At 52.1% G+C, this 21,743-nt stretch overlaps 1 protein-coding gene across 2 annotated transcripts; it reads left to right on the forward strand.

The window, feature by feature from the left end:
* Positions 1–304: 304 nt before the first annotated feature.
* On the forward strand, positions 305–9,005 carry NMUR1 (neuromedin U receptor 1). 2 transcript variants are annotated; one of them, XM_066280358.1, is made up of 3 exons: positions 305–396; positions 3,641–4,499; positions 7,839–9,005. In XM_066280358.1, the coding sequence occupies exons 2-3, from the start codon at positions 3,680–3,682 to the stop codon at positions 8,300–8,302; spliced, it is 1,284 nt and encodes a 427-aa protein (XP_066136455.1). In that variant the 5' UTR covers positions 305–396; positions 3,641–3,679; the 3' UTR covers positions 8,303–9,005. The 2 variants fall into 2 exon arrangements, with proteins under 2 accessions (XP_066136455.1, XP_066136454.1); XM_066280357.1 differs by lacking the exon at positions 305–396 and adding an exon at positions 1,453–1,513.
* The last annotated feature ends 12,738 nt before the right edge of the window (positions 9,006–21,743 follow it).

Consider the following 21,743-nt stretch of genomic DNA (forward strand, 5'->3'; position numbering starts at 1 on the left):
GAGGGTCTATGTCCGTCCCAGTTCCCAAGGTCAGACTCATGGGAGGCGAGAGGGGGCAGGGAAAGGCTGGGGGAAGAAGGTTTTGCTTCCAGTAGTCACTAAAAGGGGATAATCCCACCCAACTTTCTTGAGTGCTGACCACACGCCAGCCCTGTGCTAAATCTTTGTAGTCTGTCTCAGTGCGTGTTTACAACAGCAGAAACGGTGGTGAGCACATTCTACCAGAAGGGGACCTGAGGCACAGAGGGGCCGAGTCTCTTCCCATTCACACAGCTCACCGGCAGCCTTTCTGGGACCTGGGGCTTTGTCCTTAACCCCTCCCAGTGCTCCTCTGGGGTCCAGGCTCTCGGGAAGGTGTTCCTCAGAACCAAGGATTTCTGGACCGGCTCAGATGAGGTGAATCAGACCCTGAGAAGTGGCCCAATAGCCAGCATGTTAGCTTGTGAGGTCCACGTTTCTGGGCCCACTTGCAAGTTCCTGATGAAATGAGTTCCAGCTAAGAGCTGCTCTGAGGAGGGGTGGAGCTGGGAAGGTGCTTCGGCAGGTGTAGAGTTTGGGGGAGCAAGAGGAGGCTGGGGTCTCAGCACCTGAGATTCTGCCCTGCTGAGAGCTCCCTCCCTCCCTGTGGACACCTGCCAGCAGGAGAGAGAGGGGCAGGAGGTACACCTGAGCGGAAGAAAAGGAGGGTATTGGGGTGAGAGAACTTAGTGAGGGGACCAGGAAAGCAAGTAGGGGTCCAACCTCAGGTTAGACTTGATGTGCCCTTTTCCAGAAGGCAGGCCCTAGGAAGGCTTCAAGCAGAGGAGTGACCCGTTTGGGCACGGACTGGAGGGAGAATGGGGGCCCCTACCAGCAGCCTGGGAGAGGGTGAGGACCTGGCCTCGGGCGCTGGAGGACCCTAGGACGAAGGGTGGAGGCTGCTACTCTGAGGCCCGGGATGGAGGGCCTGGTGAAGCCCAAGAGGCAGGTGAGACCCTGGGGGGCTCACTCATTTCGAGGAGCTGGTGGGATGTTGTTGGAGGCAGGTCTGAAATGCGGGGTGGGAGGAGGTGGGGCTGGAGGGGCCCCGAAAATAGGGGTTATGCTAAACGTCAGCACGTTGGAGGGCGGAACAGCATGTGAGACCCAGATCACTCGGACTTCATCTCGCTGAGGTCGTTTCCTCATCTTTAACAGGCGTTCCTGTGCCCGGTCCCTGAGATAGAGGTGCTTCTGGAAGCGCCCTGTCACACGCTTCGAAGCACAACCGCTACCGTTTGGGTGGGTGTGTGGTGGACACAGATGAGCGTGTCTGGGTCCAGCGGCGGGGCTGGCGGGCTGAGGGGGCGGCCCTGACCCCTGGTGGCGGTCCCAGACCGGCGTCCGTGCCACCGACAGGCGGGGCGACGGGGAGACGGGGCGGGCTGTTGGGGGGCCGGCCGCCGTCATTCTGCCAGTCCGCCGGCTCCTGGCGCCGCGTCTGCCCGTCGGGTGGGCTCCTCGCGCCTGGATCTCGCGGGCCGCAGACGGCATGGTAGGTGAGCCGGGGACCGGCGCGGGCAAAGGCGCAACGGCTGCCCGGTCGCGTCGCGGGCCCGGGACTTGGGCGACAAGAGGCGGGAGGAGCGCGCGGGCTGGACCTTCCAGGGAGGTAGAGGTCGGAGAGTCCTGTTGGGGCGCCCCCTCTCCTGGGGACTCGCAGCCTCCCGCGCCACGGGGCCGGAGGCTTCCGCGCGACGACCCTTCAGTGGTGCAGGGAGTCTCCCTTGAACCCGGGTCTACGCGGCGCATTCCCAGCTCATCCCCGCGGCTCCCGCCGTTGGCTCCTGAGCCACGCGGGTGTGAAGGGGGCAGACCCGGGTGGGGGCAGAGGCGACGACTGGCCGGATGAACATATGCCTGGATCCCAAGATGCGGGTTAGGTAGGAGAGGCAGGCAGGCTGGGGGAGACGTCTGGGTAGAGACTTTGCAGAGGAAGAAGATAGTCAGAATTAAGAATGCTGGGAGGACCCTATGGCTCAATTTACTACATCATTGGAATAAATCTTAGCCGTGTGTATGACTGAAAATAAAAAAAAAATGCTTGAGGTCTGGGAGAGCAAAGGACCTGGAAGAAAAACGTTGGAAGCCCCTGAGTGAGGAGAGGAAACTGGGCTGAAGGAATGAATAGGGGAAGATCGAGGCGGTGCGCTTGGGGAACAGGCCCAGGAGCACAGTCTGCAGCCGCTACCCCCTCTCCCCAAGTCTGTGGCTTGGAAGGGGAGAGATCCAAGGGCAGACTGCTGATGGCAGAGACCGCGCTCTAGAGCAGTGGTCCCCAACCCCCGGTACCCGTCCGTGGGCCATTTGGTACCGGTCCGCAGAGAAAGAATAAATAACTTACATTATTTCCGTTTTATTTATATTTAAGTCTGAACGGTGTTTTATTTTTAAAAAATGACCAGATTCCCTGTTACATCCAAGACTCACTCTTGACGCTTGTCTTGGTCACGTGATACATTTATCCGTCCCACCCTAAAGGCTGATCCGTGAAAATATTTTCTGACATAAACTGGTCCGTGGCCCAAAAAAGGTTGGGGACCACTGCTCTAGAGGAGTCACCATTTAGTCAAAGGTTTCAATAGAGCGTGATATTTTTTTTAATTTTATTTATTCATTTTTAGAGAGGAAAGAGAGAGAGAGAGAGACAGAGTGGAGAGACAGAGAGAGAGAAGGGAGGAGGAGCTGGAAGCATCAACTCCCATATGTGCCTTGACCAGGCAAACCCAGGGTTTTGAACCAGCAACCTCAGCATTTCCAGGTCGACGCTTTATCCACTGTGCCACCACAGGTCAGGCTAGAGCGTGATATTTTAAATTTTAATTTTTTAAAATTTATTAATTTTTAGAGAGGAGAGAGAGAGGGAGAGAGACAGAGAGGGAGAGAGAAGAGAGAGAGAAGGGGGGAGGAGCAGGAAGCATCAACTCCCATATGTGCCTTGACCAGGCAAGCCCAGGGTTTCGAACCGGCGTCCTCAGCATTTCCAGGTCGAGGCTTTATCCACTGCGCCACCACAGATCAGGCTAGAGCGTGATATTTTAAATTTAAAATTTTTTTTAAATTTTTATTTATTTATTTACAGAGACAGAGAGTCAGAGAGAGGGATAGACAGGGACAGACAGACAGGAACGGAGAGAGATGAGAAGCATCAAACATTAGTTTTTCATTGCAACACCATAGTTGTTCATTGATAGCTTTCTCACATGTGCCTTGACTGCAGGCCTTCAGCAGACTGAGCAACCCCTTGCTGGAGCCAGCGACCTTGGGTCCAAGCTGGTGAGCCTTGCTCAAACCAGATGAGCCCGCGCTCAAACTGGTGACCTTGGGGTCTCGAACCTGGGTCCTTCCGCATCCCAGTCTGATGCTCTATCCACTGCGCCACCGCCTGGTCAGGCTGTGATATTTTAAATTTGAGTTCCACTTTTTATTATTTTAAAGATGTACATTTTTAAAAATGTACACATAGTATTTACATCTCTGAAGTTGTAATGCATTTTACAAGGGATGACAGTTTTTCCTTTCTCAGCAGTACGTAAAATAAGGACACCGTTGGTTTAATGAATTACGCAGAGCCAGGGTTCGCTGAGTGACTTTGCTGGTGTCTCTGTCTTCTGTCCCACAGGTTCCTTTCTGCCTCAATTGTTCCATCTTCCCTGGAGACATGTCCCCTGGGGGCGCCAGGGGCCCAGTGCCCTGCAATGGCAGTCAGGACTTGAACCTGACTGATGAGGAACTGAGACGCATGTACCTGGGACCCCAGCACACAGAGCTGTTTTTGCCCATTTGTATCGCCTACCTGCTGATCTTCACGGTGGGCGCTGTGGGCAACGGGCTGACCTGCACGGTCATCCTGCGCCACAGGGCCATGCGCACGCCCACCAACTACTACCTCTTCAGCCTCGCCGTGTCGGACCTGCTGGTGCTGCTGGTGGGCCTGCCCCTGGAGCTCTATGAGATGTGGTGTAACTACCCCTTCCCGCTGGGTGCTGGTGGCTGCTACTTCCGCGTACTGCTCTTTGAGACAGTCTGCCTGGCCTCGGTGCTCAATGTCACCGCCCTGAGCGTGGAGCGCTATGTGGCCGTGGTGCATCCGCTGCAGGCCCGGTCTACGATGACTCGGGCCCGCGTGCGCCATGTGCTGGGGGCCATCTGGGGCCTTGCCGTGCTCTGCTCTCTGCCCAACACCAGCCTGCATGGCATCCAGCTGCTGGAGGTGCCCTGCCGGGGTACGGTGCCCGACTCGGCCGTGTGCACGCTGGTCCGCCCCAAGCCCCTCTACAGCCTGGTCGTGCAGACCACCACCCTGCTCTTCTTCTGCCTGCCCATGGCCACCATCAGCGTGCTCTACCTGCTCATTGGGCTGCGGCTGCGGCAGGAGAAGCTGCTGCTGCTCCGGCAGGGGGCCAGGAGCTGGGCCAGCGACAGCTGCAGGCTCCAGCGACTACAGGACAGGGGTCGGACCCAGGTGACCAAGATGCTGTGTAAGTGTTACTGCTGGGGAACAGGGCTGAGCCTGGCGCTGGGTGTGAGGCTGGGGCTTCCAGGGCTTGGGGGCAAGGGCGGTTTCAGGGTTTATGAGTGTAAGGCTTGGAATCACACACCCCACCTTGTGTGTGTGTGCACACGTGCATGTGCATGCATGGATACTCTTTTAGAAAATCACACCACAGATGAATGGCAATGGTGCATGGCAGGATCGGCTACATAATTTTCACGGCCCAGTGCAAAATGAAAATTCAGATTCCTTGCTTGGACAGGCAGTGGGACAGTGGATGGAGTGTTGGCCGAAGACGCTGAGGACCCAGGTTCAAAACCCCGAGCTTGCTGGCTTGAGCATGGGCTCATACGGGGGACCAGCTTGAGTGCAGGGTCCCCAGCTTGAATGTGAAGCCCAAGGTGGCTGGCTTGAGCAAGGGGTCACTGGTTCGACTGGAGCCCCTCTGTCAAGGCACATAAGGGAAAGCAATCAATGAACAACTAAAGTGCCGCAGCTATGAGTTAATGCTTCTCATCTTTCTCCCTTCCTTCTGTCTCTCTCACTTAAAAAGAAATGTAACGGGCCCTGGCCGGTTGGCTCAGCGGTAGAGGGTCGGCCTGGCGTGCGGGGGACCCGGGTTTGATTCCCAGCCAGGGCACATAGGAGAAGCGCCCATTTGCTTCTCCACCCCCCCCTCCTTCCTCTCTGTCTCTCTCTTCCCCTCCCGCAGCCAAGGCTCCATTGGAGCAAAGATGGCCCAGGCCCTGGGGATGGCTCCTTGGCCTCTGCCCCAGGTGCTAGAGTGGCTCTGGTCGCGGCAGAGTGACACCCCGGAGGGGCAGAGCATCGCCCCCTGGTGGGCAGAGCGTCGCCCCTGGTGGGCGTGCCAGGTGGATCCCGGTTGGGCGCATGCGGGAGTCTGTCTGACTGTCCCTCCCCGTTTCCAGCTTCAGAAAAATACAAAAAAAAAAAAAATTCAGATTCCTTGTTTAAAAATTATTAAGACTGTCAAGACAGGAACAGTAGAGTTACATAAACCCTCCTAAGCTCGGAGCCTTGTGCAAATGTGCAGGCGGCACCAGGAAGCTAGCCCTGGCTCATGGAACTAAACCGCAGACAAAGCAGGGGCAAGTGGCTGGGCTCCGGGAGGACAGAGCTGTTCGTGACATCTGGACCTTCCTGGATTCTTCTCTCGGTTCCTAAACATTTCTTGGCTCTGTCCTTCCCTACATCAGCTTGGGGGGCGTGGCTATGGGCACAGAGGCCTGCTCTCCTGAGGAACTACTCTCTTGCCTCAGCGGCTATTTCAAGTCCCAGAGAAGGACTCTGATTGGTGGGGTTAGATCAGGGATCCCCAAACTTTTTACACAGGGGGTCAGTTCACTGTCCCTCAGACCGTTGGAGGGCCGGACTATAAAAAAAAACTATGAACAAATCCCTATGCACACTGCACATATCTTATTTTAAAGTAAAAAAAAAAACAAAACAGGAACAAATACAATATTTAAAATAAAGAACAAGTAAATTTAAATCAACAAACTGACCAGTATTTCAAGGGGAATTATGCTCCTCTCACTGACCACCAATGAAAGAGGTGCCCCTTCTGGAAGTGCAGCGGGGGCCGGATAAATGGCCTCAGGGGGCCGCATGCGGCCCGTGGACCGCAGTTTGGGGACCCCTGGGTTAGATGATGGCTCACCGCCCTCCCCCCCCAGACCAGAATGACAAGATGCTGAAGTGACCAACTCCATAGAACCATATGGTGTGATCTGAGGGCAGCTGGAGAGGCAAGGTGATGAATTTCTTCCATCTGTGTTTGCCGTCTCCTGGGGACTACCGGGGTGACCATTGTCTCTAAAAGAGGATTGTCAGGAGGCGTGTCTGTGAGGGTCCGGTGTGCAGATCATAGGAGAATTGTGGCAGAAGTATAGACTGGGGCTGACCAGGGCACGCCCAGCTGTTGAGGTTCTGGATCTTACTGTGGCCTAGACCTGGTTCTTTTTCAAAAACAGTGGCCCTGGGAAAGCAAGACAAACTGACACTAAGCCAGTGATTGATTTCTGCCCCAACTCGCTCTACTGCAGCAGGGCCTGCATCCAGTATGGGGGGGTGAGCCCAGGCAGGACAAGATGCTGAGGCCATGGTCAGAGCCATGGGACTACAGCCGGCTAACTGGGGATGGCCCCATTCCTAGGGAGAGACCCACCTCTTGCCCCTAGAAACAGTATCCTGGAGTGTTGTGTCACTTGTCACCCCGCAGAGCTCCTTGCTTGCCACCCAGCTCTGCATGCCACCCAGCTCTGCACGGGGAGGCCTGCGCTGCCGACGAGCTGGCCCTTGCCCGCCCTGCCCCTGCCTCGGACTCCCCCCCCCCCCCCCCATCACACTAGGGTGGCTTTCACCTGGGCAGCTGGGGTGTTTTCTTAAAGCCACCTTGCTTGCTGGCCCGAGGCTCTGGCCTCTCTCCCTCACTTCCTCCCTCCCTCTTTCCATTCTCCCCACCTTCCCTTTCTGAAGGCCTCCTATGCACCGGGCTGTGTGCTGGGGACCCTGAAATCTGGGATTATGAAGGGAACTACCCTGGGGTGTGATGGGGAAGACACTGCAAGGGAAGGAGAGTGTCAGCTGAGCAAACACGGGAAATAAATAAAAACCAGGGCAGACCTGGTGGCAGAGAGCCACGAAGGTCATGGCTGGGTGAGAGCAGGGCTGGAGGGCAGCTGGGGTGAAAGAGGGAGGGCTTGGCCAGCCTGTCCTGTCTTTGCCGGGGGTGGGGTGGGCTCCCAAGTGCAGGGCGGGAGAGTCAGGGGGCCTTGGAGAGCTGGGGGCTGGGGCTGGGAAGGCTTCTGGGGCCAAGGCAGGCACGCGGGGGTAGGGGTTTGTCTTGCTCTCTCTGGCCCCTTAACCTGGCATCTACCGCTGTCTCAGCATGACCCCTTTCTCTTGCTTCTCTCTGTTTGCACATCAGCAAGCACGGTGCCTGGATGGGTACCCAGAGTGCGCCTTAGCCGCTCGCCCGGCTGGGTCACGCTGGGGCCTCAGGATCCATAGCTCAGAGTCCTTCAGTTCCAGATTCCACAGCGAGACAGTCGGGCTGCGCTAGGCCCGGTGGCTGTGGCGAGAGGCAGGGCACACGCCCACTGCCCAGTCTGTGGCAGCGGTGAGAGCGGCCTCTCTGAGAGGGGGCGGCGGGGCAGGCTAACTTCCAGAACCTTCTAGGTGGACAGTGGGCCTGGGTGACCTGTGGAGTAAGAGAGAGGTAGGGATGAGCCTATCGGACGGGAGCCGGGAGGGCAGCTGACAGGGCTCCGGCGGGCACCCAGCTCCCTTCTCTGCCCCACAGTTGTGCTGGTCGTGGTGTTTGGCATCTGCTGGGCCCCGTTCCACATCGACCGCCTCATGTGGAGCTCCGTGTCCCAGTGGACGGAGAGCCTGGACCTGGCCTTCCAGTACGTGCACGTGGTCTCCGGAGTCTTCTTCTACATCAGCTCGGCCGCCAACCCCGTGCTCTACAGCCTCATGTCCAGCCGCTTCCGGGACACCTTCCGGGAAGCCCTGTGCTTGGGGACCGCGTGCCACCGTCAGGGCCTCCGCCGCGGCTCCCACAGCCTCAGCAGGGTGCCCACGGGCAGCACGCTGTGCGACGCGGGCTCCTCGGGCAGCAGGGCCCACCCGCGGGCTGAGAATGGGGGCCCAGCGGGACAGCGAGGGGCGGACCCCTCCGGAGAGGGGCCCCAGTGGGGCCTCCCCTGGGAGAACCAGAGGGCCAAGGGCAGCTCTGGGAGCTGCACCTGCGCTCCCCTGTAGGGATGTCTCTGTGCCCGTCCCCTTTGTGCCCCCCCCAGCAGCCGCCTCAGTGACTCCTGCCCCTCCTATGTACCTGAAGGGATATCAGGTTACGGGCTGCCCTCTAGACTTGCAGGCCCCTGCAGGAACATCGCAGTGGGGTCACTGGCATAGCAAGCCTTCCTCTGGGGACAGCCCCTCTCCCACCACCAGTGTCTGAAATGTTTTCAGGGGTCCTACTTTTCTTTCCCATTTCCTGTCCCTCCCTAGCTCCCAGCCTGCACCTGGGACTCCCCTCCCAGAACCCTTCCTGGCCCTCAGTCAGCTTATTCAGTTTTGGGGTCTCCCACCTGGTGGCGCTGCTGGGTGGCAGGGGGTGCCTGGGATCCAGGGGACCTGGTTCCAGTCTCAGTCCTGTTGCCACCTTGTTGCGTAGCATCGAGCAAATCACCTCACCTCTCCCAGGCCTCAGTCCCCTGTTTGCGCTATGAAAGGGGCCCCAATATCCTCAGTGTCACACTTGTACACCTTCGCTGTGTTTTCTGTGCATGGGTGTAAGTCACTGCTGTAATGAAACCAGCTGGTACCCTGATATTCCCGGACGGGAATGACTGTCTACATCAGTGGTAGTCAACCTGGTCCCTACCGCCCACTAGTGGGCGTTCCAGCTTTCATGGTGGGCGGTAGCGGAGCAACCAAAGTATAAATAAAAAGATAGCTTTAACTATAGTAAGTTGTTTTTATAAAGATTTATTCTAAACTTAGTGAAAATCCAACATAAAGTACTTGGTAAGTAATTATTATTGTATGCTTTAACTGCTTTATAAATTTTATAAAGTAAAGTTACTTCCCTACTTTATAAATCACCATTACTGTGGAACCGGTGGGCAGTTAGAAAATTTTACTACTAACAGAGATACAGAAGTGGGCAGTAGGGATAAAAAGGTCGACTACCCCTGCTCTACATCCTCACCACCCCCAACGGGCTCCCTCCCGGACCTGCACGTGCAGCACCTCCCGGCCTCCTTCTGGAGAGCAGTTGCACAACAATGCGAATACACTTTAGCAATATTAAACTATGTGCTCACACAGATAAGATGGTAGAGTTGGTTGTATATTTTACCACAGTGTTTTTAGAGAAAGAATCAAATCTAAAACACAATAAAGAAATAGAAAAACACCCGTAACTTGACTCTCCAGAAGCCACCACTGTCAATGAGACAGGACCTGGACGGGGGCTTTGGAGAAAGGAGCTTGCGATGAGGCTGTGCAGAGCTGTGAGCGCCCAGGGCGTCCTGGGGTGGCGTGCAGGGCGTGGCCAGACCCCATACTTAAGGCTGGGGCCCGAGTTCTTCCCAGAGACGAGCTGTGGACGCCTGGGGACCTCCCGGAAGCAACAGCGATGACTTGTTCCTGAGAAACTGGTCAGCGCTCGAAGGGGCTGCTTTGCTCAGAGAAGTCCTGGGCAGACTGGGGGAGGGGGCGTGAGACCGGAAGGCACGTGTTCTTAGTATAAACTCAGTGTATTCTCTGCGTGTCCCCACGGCATGTCAGTGGACAGGTCCCCCCTGTCACAGGTCACTGGTAACCCTGGAACACAGAAACAGCAGCTCTGGACTCAGCCCCTGAGAAAAATGGAGGGAGGAGGAAAGGCCAGTCAACCGGACCCTACTCTCTCTGGGAAGCAGCGCCCCCTGCCGCTGACTCGTCTTCGCCACTCAGGGCGGGGCCCGCATGCCGGAGCCCGTGCTGGCTCCCTCCCGTCATCCACATTGTTTCTCCTCCCATTTTCAAAAGTCTGGGCCCTCTGCTTCCTGTCTGCTCCATTCCTGCCATTGTCCTGGGTGATAGCAAAGTGCGTGTGTGTGGCCGACTGCCCTGGTATCAACTCCTGATCTGTCCTGTGGCTGTGAGACCTCTCCCTCACCCTGGCCTCTTGGCCCTTTGGTCACGCCCTCACTGCCAAGACCCCCAGGAGTGCTTGCATTTTGGGAAGCGTGGACACCTGATCATGACTCTCTCCTTCTTGCTCTTTCTCTGTTGCTCCATGATTATTTTTAGTTGATTAATTAATTTTAGATGGAGAGAGAGAAGGGCAGACAGGGACAGACAGAAAAGAAGCGAGATGAGAAGCATCAACTGGTAATTGTGGCACCAGAGTAGTTGATTGCTTTCTTTTTTTTTTTTTTTTTTTTTTTTTTACAGAGGCAGAGATAGACAGGGACAGACAGACAGGAACAGAGAGAGATGAGAAGCATCAATCATCAGTTTCTCATTGCGCATTGCGACTTCTTAGTTGTTCATTGATTGCTTTCTCACATGTGCCTTGACCGTGGGCCTTCAGCAGACCGAGTAACCCCTTGCTGGAGCCAGCGACCTTGGGTCCAAGCTGGCGAGCTCTTTGCTCAAGCCAGATGAGCCTGAGCGCGACCTGGGAGTCTCGAACCTGGGTACTTCCGCATCCCAGTCCGACGCTCTATCCACTGCGCCACCGCCTGGTCAGGCGTTGATTGCTTTCTGATATGTGCCTTGACTGGGGGACTCCAGCCAAGCCAATGATCCCTTGCTCAGGCCAGCGACCTTGGGCTCAAACCAGTGACCTTTGGGCTCTAGCCAGTGACCATGGGGTCATGACCATTATCCCACACTCAAAGCCAGTGACCCCACGCTTGAGCTAGTGGGCCTGCACTCAAGCTAGATGAGCCCGCACTCAAGCCTGTGACCTCAGGTTTCAAATCTGGGTCCTCAGCGTCCCAGGCTGATGCTCTATCCACTGTGCCACCACTTGGTCAGGCGCCCGGTGACCGGTTTATTCTTCAGTACCATCTGGGCTTCCTGGTCCTCCACTGCTCTGCTTCCTCCTAATCCATCAGCTTCCTTTGACCTTCACCTCCTTTCTGATCGGTCCTAGATCCCACGGTCATCACACACAACCTTCTCTGCCAGTATTCCTGAGGGTGAAGATAAACACACAGGAATCACCCTTTCCTTCTCAGGAAAAAAAAAAAAGGATTACTTTCTTTGGACATTCAAAGTCCAAGATTAATCTTAGCAAACAAAGCTGCAATTGCCTACCCTTCCTTTGTGAAAAGTCTGTTCAGGAAGTCAAGTACACATCACTTCACATCTATTCTTGCTTAGTCTGATGATATTTCCAAATCAACCGGACATCTGGGAGCTCATCTCCTCTTGTACATTTCTCAGTCTCCCCTTCCCCATTCTTGTCTTCTGATGGATCCACCAAGTTTTCTTTGTCCCAAGTTTTCCTTGGAGAGAGGAGTTGCCTTTGCAAGGGTGAGAGGCTCCCTAGGATTTGAACTCCTTTGCCATTAAGAAGAATCCTTCAGTGTGTGACAGTACAGAAGCTAAAAGGGTCTAGACACTCTCCACTGCTGATGTCACTGTGTGGCCCATAACTTGTTTGCAGCCTGAGAGATGACCTGACATGGGACTCCTTCCTAGAACATGTGATACTCAGACCCGGGACAGTAGGGGCAGCCGTGTCCAGGGCAGCAGCACTAACAGCAGCAGCCTGTCCGCTACTGCTGGGCCTCGGTTTTCTGCCAGGCATTCCAGCCTTCCTGGAGATATTCTGAGCTACCAAGGGCCTTTCAATAAATTCCTTTCCTTTTTAAAAAATTTTATTGATTGATTTTAGAGAGGAAGGGAGAGACAGACAGACAGGAACATCAATCTGTTCCTGTGTGTACCCTGACTGGGGATCGAACTGGCAGCCTCTGCGCATCAGGACGATGCTCCAATCAGCCGAGCTATCTGGCCAGGGCACAGTTAGTTCCTTTTCTGCTGGAATTGGCCAGAGTCGTTTGCTGTTGTCTGAGATCACAAACCATAGCGGATCCATCCACCCCCGGCTGGAAGGCTACACGTTCTGTTTGTTCTACTAGTGACTATCTTTACACGTTTCTAAGATAAGCAGATACTATCGTTTATTTTTTCCAAGCCCCAAACTACAGCCTGTAATACTTAACAATCATTCTCATCCTCCATCTGACTCTGTTTTTGAAACTCCCTCTTTTTTTTTTAAGAACCAACAAAGATGAGAAGAGCTGTAAGTAAATTGATTCTTAGAGACATTCACATTCTTCCAACAGTCACAAGAAAGAAACTGTCAGGTGCTCGTAATGACCAAGCAGGACAGTGGAGAGGTGGTAAGCTGCCCAGGTTTGAGTCCTGGCTCAGTCACTAATTACCCTTAAAAGTCAGAATGCCTCCCCTTTATGCTCCCCCCCCCCAAAAAAAAAGGAGAAAGAGCCTGACCTGTGGTGTGGCGCAGTGGATAAAGTGTTGATCTGGAATGCTGAGGTCGCCGGTTCAAAACCTCGGGCTTGCCCGGTCAAGGCACAGATGAGAAGGAACTACTATGAGTTGATGCTTCCTGCTCCTTCCCTACTTCCTCTCTCTCTCTCTCTCTCTCTGTCTCCTTTTCTTTAAAATGAAGAGATAAAATCTTAAGAGGAGAGAGAAAGAAAAACAAAACAAAAATTAAAAGAAGAAAACTAATAAACCAAGAAAAAATGTCAGAATGGTCTTAGGCCAAAGTCAGGCTGGATCGAGAAGTATCGATCGGCATTTCTAAGTAAGCATACACAAGCCGCCCGCCCACAAAGGGAGTCAGCGGCCAGCACAACAGCAGCACCCTGCAACTGCGTCCAGGTTCCTAAGTCTACGGTGCTGGTTACTCTCTAAGGTCCATATCCCTTTGTGTGGTTTCTTTAGATATAATAACCAGGCCTCACCCTCCTACAGGCTTCTGTACGGGCAGAGCAGGACAACTGGGGGCTGTTTAGGAACAGGCCCAGGCCCAGACTGGGGACAGTGGGGATTCAGGGAAGGCTGAGTAAGAGTGCTCTGGCTCAGGAGAGGGGGTCACAGGCTGGGGCTAGACTAGAGGGCTTGGAAGCTGCTACCACGTTCTCTAGAACATCTACGAGAGCATCTGGGATCTTTCTATCTAATATCCAAGTACCTTTATGAGCTCCAGGCAGTGTGGGCATGGCTCATCCAGCTAACATCTGTTGAGCACTGTGTTCCACGCACTCTCCAAGGCTGGGGTGGGGGCAAACAGACAATGGTATACAAGTGCTCCGACAGCTGCAACTCTGGGGGCACGGAAGAGAGTCACCTGCCCTGGTGGAGGGAGGGCTTCCAGGTGGAGGTGATGCTGCTCAAGACTCAAAGTCCTGGGCAAAGGGGTCTGATTGGCCACTGAGCTTTGGCCAGGGGAGAGTGGAGCACCTTTAATTCCACCCAAATGGAATCCAGGGGAGGAGGGGCGGGACCCCCAAGGGAACAAGAGCTGTCAGGAGGAGGAATGGACGCAAGCGGACCGCGGTCCATGCCCACTGCTGTCGTTCTCTGGACTTCCCTGGCTGCCCTCCCTGGGGTCTGGACCGGAGCCTTCGCTCTCGTCTTTTCCCTGTTTGTCTCTCCCTTATTAGACTTGCAGAAGCAGGATTGCTTTTGTTTCCATTTTAGAGAATTCGGAAAATATTAAGTATACAAATGAAAATAATCACTTCTATTCCTAACACTTAAATGAACTAGTGTTAACATTTTGGCAGTCTGATTCCTATCATTTCCCACATCTGTTTCCTCTCCTCACTAATGAATAATAAATCATTTTCAATCACCTGTTTTACCAAACAACTGCCTAGAACCACTGGGTAGGTCAGTGGTTATAATGGATGGATGAAGCCGACCACACCCAGACCGTCTGATCAATTGTAACATCACCCTATGTGGACAACCAGACATTAAGCACCTCTTAGAGGGATGTAATAGATAAGCACGGTACCTACCATGTAATTCTGCTAAAAAAACCTGAACCTAAATCTCACAAAGCCTCCAAGTCTAACTGCCAATTTACAGGAACTCTGAGGATGGAGCATTATGTTCAAGCCACCCCAAAGGAGTCAGCCAAATCCAGAATAACGACAAATACTAGAGGGCAAATAACTTGGTTTCTTCAACAAATAAATAGCATTTATTATTTATTTATTTTTTACAGAGACAGAGAGTGAGTCAGAGAGAGGGATAGACAGGGACAGACAGGAACGGAGAGAGATGAGAAGCATTAATTATTAGTTTTTTCATTGCATGTTGCAACATCTTAGTTGTTCATTGATTGCTTTCTCACATGTGCCTTGACCGCGGGCCTTCAGTAGACCGAGTAACCCCTTGCTGGAGCCAGCGACCTTGGCTTCAAGCTGGTGGGCTTTTCTTTTGCTCAAACCAGATAAGCCCGCGCTCAAGCTGGCGACCTCGGGGTCTCGAACCTGGGTCCTCTGCATCCCAGTCCGACACTCTATCCACTGCGCTACCGCCTGGTCAGGCCAAATAAATAGCATTTAAAAAGGGTTCTTTTTTAAACATAGATTTGAACAGATTTAAGACATTTCAACCAAATGTAATGTGTGGAGATTTTTGAGTACCAATTTAAACAAAGCAACAGTACAAAGGCATTTCTGAGACAGAAGATTGAACACATAGTAGATATTAAATATCAAGGCCAATCTCCTGTAGAGTTACATAATGAAGTATTTACAGGCAAAATGATAGGATACTTGAGGCTCACATGAAAATACCCCAGCAAAGCCCCGGCCAGTTAGCTCAGTTGGATAGAGCATCAACTGGATAAACCAATGTTGTGGGTATAAGTCCCAATATGTCAAGGTTACAGGTTCAATTCCTGGTCAGGGCACATATAAGAATCAACCAATAAGTGCATAAATAAGTGGAACAATGAATTGATGTTTCTCTATGCCATCCTCTCTCTCTAAAATCAATAAATAAAATTTTTTAAAAATATTCGAGAAAAAAGAAAAAGAAGAGGATGAAGGCGTTATTGGACAGGGGACCTGGCCCTTCGGGTCTGCCTAGGGTCAGCCAGTAATGTGTGGGTGCCACTTACTCACCAGCAGTGCCATTTCAACAACTTCACCCATCAGCATTTGTGAAGCTGTTAAATAGTTTTTTGCCTTAAGTGCAGGGCTTTCCAGAGGGGAGCCAGGCAGAGGCCAGACCCTGGCCAAGGCCCTCGTTCGCTGCACCTGTGACTTGATGCAGGCTGGACTGGGGCAGGGCCAGGGCAAGAAGACGGGGAGGCCAGCCAGGAGACCCAGCCATGGTGTAGGGCGGCGCCTAAACCAAGGCAGGGGCAGAGGAGACGGAGGAAGGGAGGGTGGGGAGGGTGTCAGCTAGATATGGGGGACAGCAGCCAACGAGTCAAGGATGCTTTGCAGATTTCTAGCTTGATGACCAAAGGAAAGAGAATGAAGGCCTAGGAACTGGTTTGAAGGAAACTGAGGGGCTGGCAAGCTTCAGGCAGAGCCTGTCAGAGGGCACTGTAAGGGCCGGGTGCCGTCAGCAGAGTGGTGCTGTAGCCATGGCTGTGCACAGGATGCCAGAGCGTAAGATTTGAAAAGGGGTATGGCACAGCGCTAGGTGAGAGGAGCCAGACACTAAGGACTACCTGCCATCTGATGCCATTTATATGACCTCTGGAAAAGGCAAAACTGTGGAGACAGAAAATGGGTCAGTGGTTGCCAGGGGCTAGGAAAGAGGCAGTGAACTCATGACAAAGGGTGTGAAAGAGAGTGGAGATACTCTGTCCTGATTATACCATGACTCTATACGTTCACTAAAGCTCATCAAACTAGACACTTAAAAAGGCTAAGTTTTGGCCCTGGCCAAACTTTGGCTCAGCGGTGGAGCGTTGGCCCAGAGTGTGGAAGTCCCAGGTCCCATTCCCAATCAGGGCACACAGGAGAAGTGACCATCTACTTCTCCACCCCTCCCCTTCTCTCTCACTCTCTCTCTTCCTCTCCCGTCGCCATGGCTCAAACGGTTTGAGCAAGTTGGCTCCAGGTGCTGAGGATGGCTCCATGGCCTTGCCTCAGGCACTAAAATTGGCTTGGTTGCTGAGCAACGAAGAAGTGGCCCCAGATGGGCAAAGCATCGCCTCATAGGGGGCTTGCCAGGTGGACTCATTTGGGGGCGCACGCAGGAGTCTGTCTCTGCCTCCCTGCATCTCACTTAATAATAATAATAATTTTTTTAAAAGGCTAACTTTTACTCTATGGAAATGACACCTCAGAATGACTTAAATTTTTTTTTTTATTAATTGATTTTAGAGAGAAGGAGAGAGAGGAAAGGAGAGGGACAGAGAGAAGCATTAATTTGTTGTTCTACTTTAGTTGTACATTCACTGGTCACTTCCCATAGCATGTGCCCTGACCAGGGATCAAACTTGCAACCTTGGTATTCCAGAATGATGCTCTAACCAACTGGGCTACCTGGTCAGGGCCAATAAGTGACTTTTTAAAAATGGAAGCCCAGGGGACACCAGTGGCTGTGGGACTGTGAGGGGAGGCTCCAGAGGCAACTGTGGGACCCAGCAGAGGGAGAGCTGCTGGGGACCAGCATGATCAGGAGCCCAGGGAGGCCCAGCAGAGGCCCAGCAAAGGCAAGAAGGCTCAGCACATTTGCAGGCAATAGCAGTGATGGGGATCCATCCCCCAGGCAGGAGCGCCCTGCCATCCACACCAAAAGTTTACGGCCTGGTACAGAATGAACATGCCGGGCTCCTGGACAACACTTATTATGGTTTCAAGATGGCGACAACAAAGCATTAAAACCAATCTAAGTGTGAGTCGCATGCCCACGAAGCCAGTCCTGCTGGCGCCTTCGAGTCCCAGTTCCCTAGAAAGCACTGCGGCTGCGGGATCGGCCTGGAGAGGCCCAGCAGCCTTCTCTCCGCGCGGGAGCTGCACCCGCGCCAAGAATCGCCTCGGCGCTGCCACCTGCTGGCCTCTCGGGGCCACTGCACCTCTCCAGGAGGAAGGACCTTGGGTAAACAGGAAAATTGGGTTTGTGACTGCCAGGTCACCCAGCCTTTCCTTCCACGTAAGGGAAACCAGCACCCCTCCCCCCGGGCACGGGCATTCTGCCTGAGGTCACAACAGCCAAAGCACCTCAGTGATGATAGCAGCATTTACCTGTCACACTAGAACCTGTCTGTTCTTTACAGTCCTACAAAGTAAAGATGATAGCCCTATATAGCTGAGGAAATGAAATTAAGAATTTGAGTTTCCTGGCTCCTGTGGTTGTGTCCCATGACCCTTCTCGCTGGTCTAGCCACTCCCCTGATTAATCTGTGGATACTCACTGCACTGGCCCAAGTGCTGGCCCACACTCACCCAGCATAAGGTCATTCCTGGCTTTAGGGGAGGAGACTTCTTTTATTTTTTTTACTCTTATCTTTTTATTTATTTATTTTAATACATACATACATATATATACATATATATATATTTGCAACAGAGACAGAGAGGGTGGAAGGGACTTCTTTTTCTTTCCTTCTTTTTTAAGTAAGAGGAGGGGAGATAGAGAGACAGACTCCCGCATGCGCCCCGACCAAGATCTACCTGGCAACCCCCATCCTGGGCCGATGCTGGAATCAATGAAGCTATCCTCAGCATCTGGGGCTGATGCTTACAAGCCGTGGGCTTCTAGATGGCAAGAGAGAGAATGGGGAGAAGGAGGGGAAGAGAAGCAGATGTTACTTCTCATGTGTGCCCTGACTGGGGATTGAACCTGGGACGTCTGCTGGCTGGGCCATCACTCTATCCGCTGAGCCAACCGGCCAAGGCTTCTTTTAAACTGGGTCAGCTGGGAAGGGTAGTTCTAGCTCCCTCCTGAATCTAAGATGTGTAGGCGTAAGGTTTATTGCCTGAGCCACAGCCAGGGGCACTTTGCCACATAGTGGAAGCTGGTCTGAGCATGAAGCAGGCACAGAAAAGCGGGTGAAGAAAGACAAAAAGGCGAGTCCAGGACGATATCGTTGAGCTGCTGGATCGAGCCAGCCCTGAGTGCTGAGCCGGTGAGTCCCCTGTGAGTACATAAACCGGTTTGAGCAGCTGCTTGTCATGAGGCATGTTTCATGCAAAAGTCTTTGAAACCTCCATCTGCCTCTGTAGCCGCCTCTGCCATAGATCTCCTTCCTCTGACCTTGATCCCGAGGCCTCTGGCTCCTCCTTCTCCCTTGAATCCTCAACAGGGAACCAGCCCTCTCTCTCCAGGGCCTTGGTACAAGCTGTCGTGCCCACTCAGGGCACTCTCCCCTCCCCCTCAAGTACCCTTATGGTCTCAGCCTAGTTGGAGGCTCTTTCTGTCTTTCTTTAAAAAGAAAATTTATTGGTTAATTTTTGAGAGAGAGAAAAGGTGAGAGAGGAAGAGACAGAAACATCGATCTGTTCCTGCATGTGTCCTGACTGGAGCTCGAACCCACAACCTTTGCATATCCGGATGACACACTAAGCAATGGAGATATCCAGCCAGGACAACAAGGCTCTTTTGAACTCTAGTCTACTCAAGAAGCGTCTGCTGAGCTCCTGTGCTTCCAGGTACCAGGCTAGGCCCAGCACCCCACTGGGAGCTCTGGAGATGCTGGTGATCTCGGGAGGCAACGGGAATCCAACACGCACACTCATGTCTCCAGATGAAAAGAGGTGGGACCTGGACCTGGAAGTGAGATTGTGCCTGGGTGAATCTGGGCTTTTAAAGAAAACCACAAGGGCTCTGGCCAGAAAACTCAGTTCATTAGAGTGTCGTCCCAAGCTGCCAAGGTTGCAGGTTTGATCACCCAATGAATGCATAAATAAGTGGAACAATAAATCAGTGTTTCTCTCTTTCTCTCTCCTTTCCTCTCTCTCTGAAGTCAATAAAGAATTTATTTATTTATTTATTTTTTACAGAGACAGAGAGAGAGTCAGAGAGGGATAGACAGGGACAGACAGACAGGAACGGAGAGAGATGAGAAGCATCAATTATTAGTTTTTTGTTGTGGCACCTTAATTGTTCATTGATTGCTTTCTTATATGTGCTTTGACTGTGGGCCTTCAGCAGACTGAGTAACCCCTTGCTCAAGCCAGTGACCTTGGGTCCAAGCTGGTGAGCTTTGCTCAAACCAGATGAGCTGGCGACCTCAGGGTCTTGAAACCTGGGTCCTCCACATCCCAGTCCGACGCTCTATCCACTGCACCACTGCCTGGTCAGGCAAGAATTTTTTTTTTATTAAGTGAGACGGTGAGAGGTGGGGAGGCAGAGAGACAGACTCCTGCATGTGCCCTGACCGGGATCTACCTGGTAAGCCCACTAGGATCTACCTGGTAAACTCTGCTCATCTTGGCTGCTGCTCCATTGCTTGTCAGCCAAGCTATTTTTTGCGCCTGAGGCAAGGCCAAGGCATCTTCAGCAGCCAGGGCCAACTTGCTCAAACCATTTAAGCCATGGCTGCAGGAGGAGAAGAGAGAAGCTGATGGTTGCTTCTCCTGTGTGCCCTGACTGGGAATGGAACTCAGGATTTCCACAAGCTGGGCTGATGCTCTACTGCTGAGCCAACTGGCTACGGCAAATAAAAAATTAAAAAAGGAAAAAAAGGAATTCATGGGGCTGGAAAGCAGAGGCAGGGAGTTGGGGGTAGATCTCATGGTCCTGGGAGTACAGCGAGGGTGAGGGGGGCGGGGATTCTGGATGTATTGTGAAGGCAGTCAGCTGGCCTTCCATGTGGGCTCGGTTCCTTTAGATGCAGCTCCCACTGCAGGCCTGTAAATAATAGTCATGGTTCGGTGAGAGCTGTATTTCTCTTTGAAGTTCATATATTTTTATATGGAATTTGTTATTGTGATATCATTCACATACCAAAGTAGTCACCCTTTTATTTATTTACTTATATTATTTTTTTTTAATTTATTGATTTTAATGGGGGAGGAAGGGAGAGAGCAGGAGAGAGACAGGAACTGTTCCTGTGTGTGCCCTGACTGGGGATCAAACCGGCAACCTCTGTGCTTCGGGACAGAGCTCCAACCACCCGAGCTATAAGGCCAAGGTGATAGTTACCCTGTTAAAGTGTACACAGAAATCTGACCTGTGGTGGCATAGTGGATAAAGTGTCAATCTAGAACGCTGAGGGAGCCAGTTTGAAGCCCTGGGTTTGTCTGGTCAGGGCACATATAGGAGCTGATATTTCCTGCTCCTCCCCCCCTTCTCTCTCTTTCTCCTCTCTAAAAATGAATAAAGTCTTTTAAAAATTTTAAAAGGAACACAGAAAAAATGTCTGAACCTGTAGAGGATTTTTATAAGAGTTTACTGGAGCCAGGCAGCAGGTGCCAGGAGCAAGATCTCAAAGGCTGCAGAGAATAACAGTTTAATGCATTTGAAAATAAGGAGGGAAAGTCCGGAAGATGACACGGGGGTGGGAAGGCGAGGCAGGGATTGGATGACGGGGGAGGTGATTCTGTAATAATTATGTGCTCTCTTGAGGGCGATTATTTCAAAGGCGTGTGAACCAGATGCACAGAAACAAGGGACAGGGCTTGCTGAAGGCAAAGATAACCTTTCACTTAAAGCTCCAGGCCTGGGACGTGACTCCCTACCATGAGGTGCCCGGTTAGGAATTTATGACCAGACCCGCTCAGAGTTTACTTTCCGTAGAACCCCTTTTCTCACCCACAGACGTGTTCAATTCAGTGGGGTCTTTTATTTGTTACACTCACAAAGTTGCCTGACCACCCCAATGTCTAATTCTAAAGCATTCTTACGACTTCCCTATGAAATCAACCGACCATTGAGCAGTCACTCTACATTCCGTCCCTCTCTGTTCCTGCCCCCGGGCCCTGGAAACCAGTGTTCTCCTTTATGTCTTGAAAGCTTTGCTAAGTTTAGATGTTTTATATAAATGGAATCATAAAATATCTGGGATTTTGCATTTGGCTTCTTTCACTGTTTCAAAAATTTACCCATGTTGTAGCATGTATCAGTACTTCGTTCCTTTTTACCGCTGTGTTTCATAGTTTGAATATATCACACTTATGTATCTGTTCACTAGTTGATAAAGAGTTAGGTTGTTTCCCTCTTTGTCAATTATGAACAATGCTACTATAAACATTCAGGTACAAGTTTTTATTTTATTTTATTTTTTAATATTTTTTTTCCCAAAATTTTATTTATTCATTTTTAGAGAGGAGAGAGAGAGAGGGAGAGAGAGAAACAGAGAGAGAAGGGGGGAGGAGCTGGAAGCATCAACTCCCATATGTGCCTGACCAGGCAAGCCCAGGATTTCGAACCGACAACCTCAGCATTTCCAGGTCAATGCTTTATCCACTGCGCCACCACAGGTCAGGCTTATTTTTTAATATTTTATTTTATTTATTTATTTATTTATTTTTTTACAGGGACAGAGAGAGAGCCAGAGAGAGAGATAGAAAGGGACAGACAGGAACGGAGAGAGATGAGAAGCATCAATTATTAGTTTTTCATTGCAACACCTTAGTTCAGGGATCCCCAAACTTTTTACACAGGGGGCCAGTTTACTGTCCCTCAGACCACTGGAGGGCCGGACTATAAAAAAAACTATGAACAAATCCCTATGCACACTGCACGT

The sequence above is a fragment of the Saccopteryx bilineata genome, chromosome 5, assembly GCF_036850765.1.
Source record: "Saccopteryx bilineata isolate mSacBil1 chromosome 5, mSacBil1_pri_phased_curated, whole genome shotgun sequence".
NCBI lineage: Eukaryota > Metazoa > Chordata > Mammalia > Chiroptera > Emballonuridae > Saccopteryx > Saccopteryx bilineata.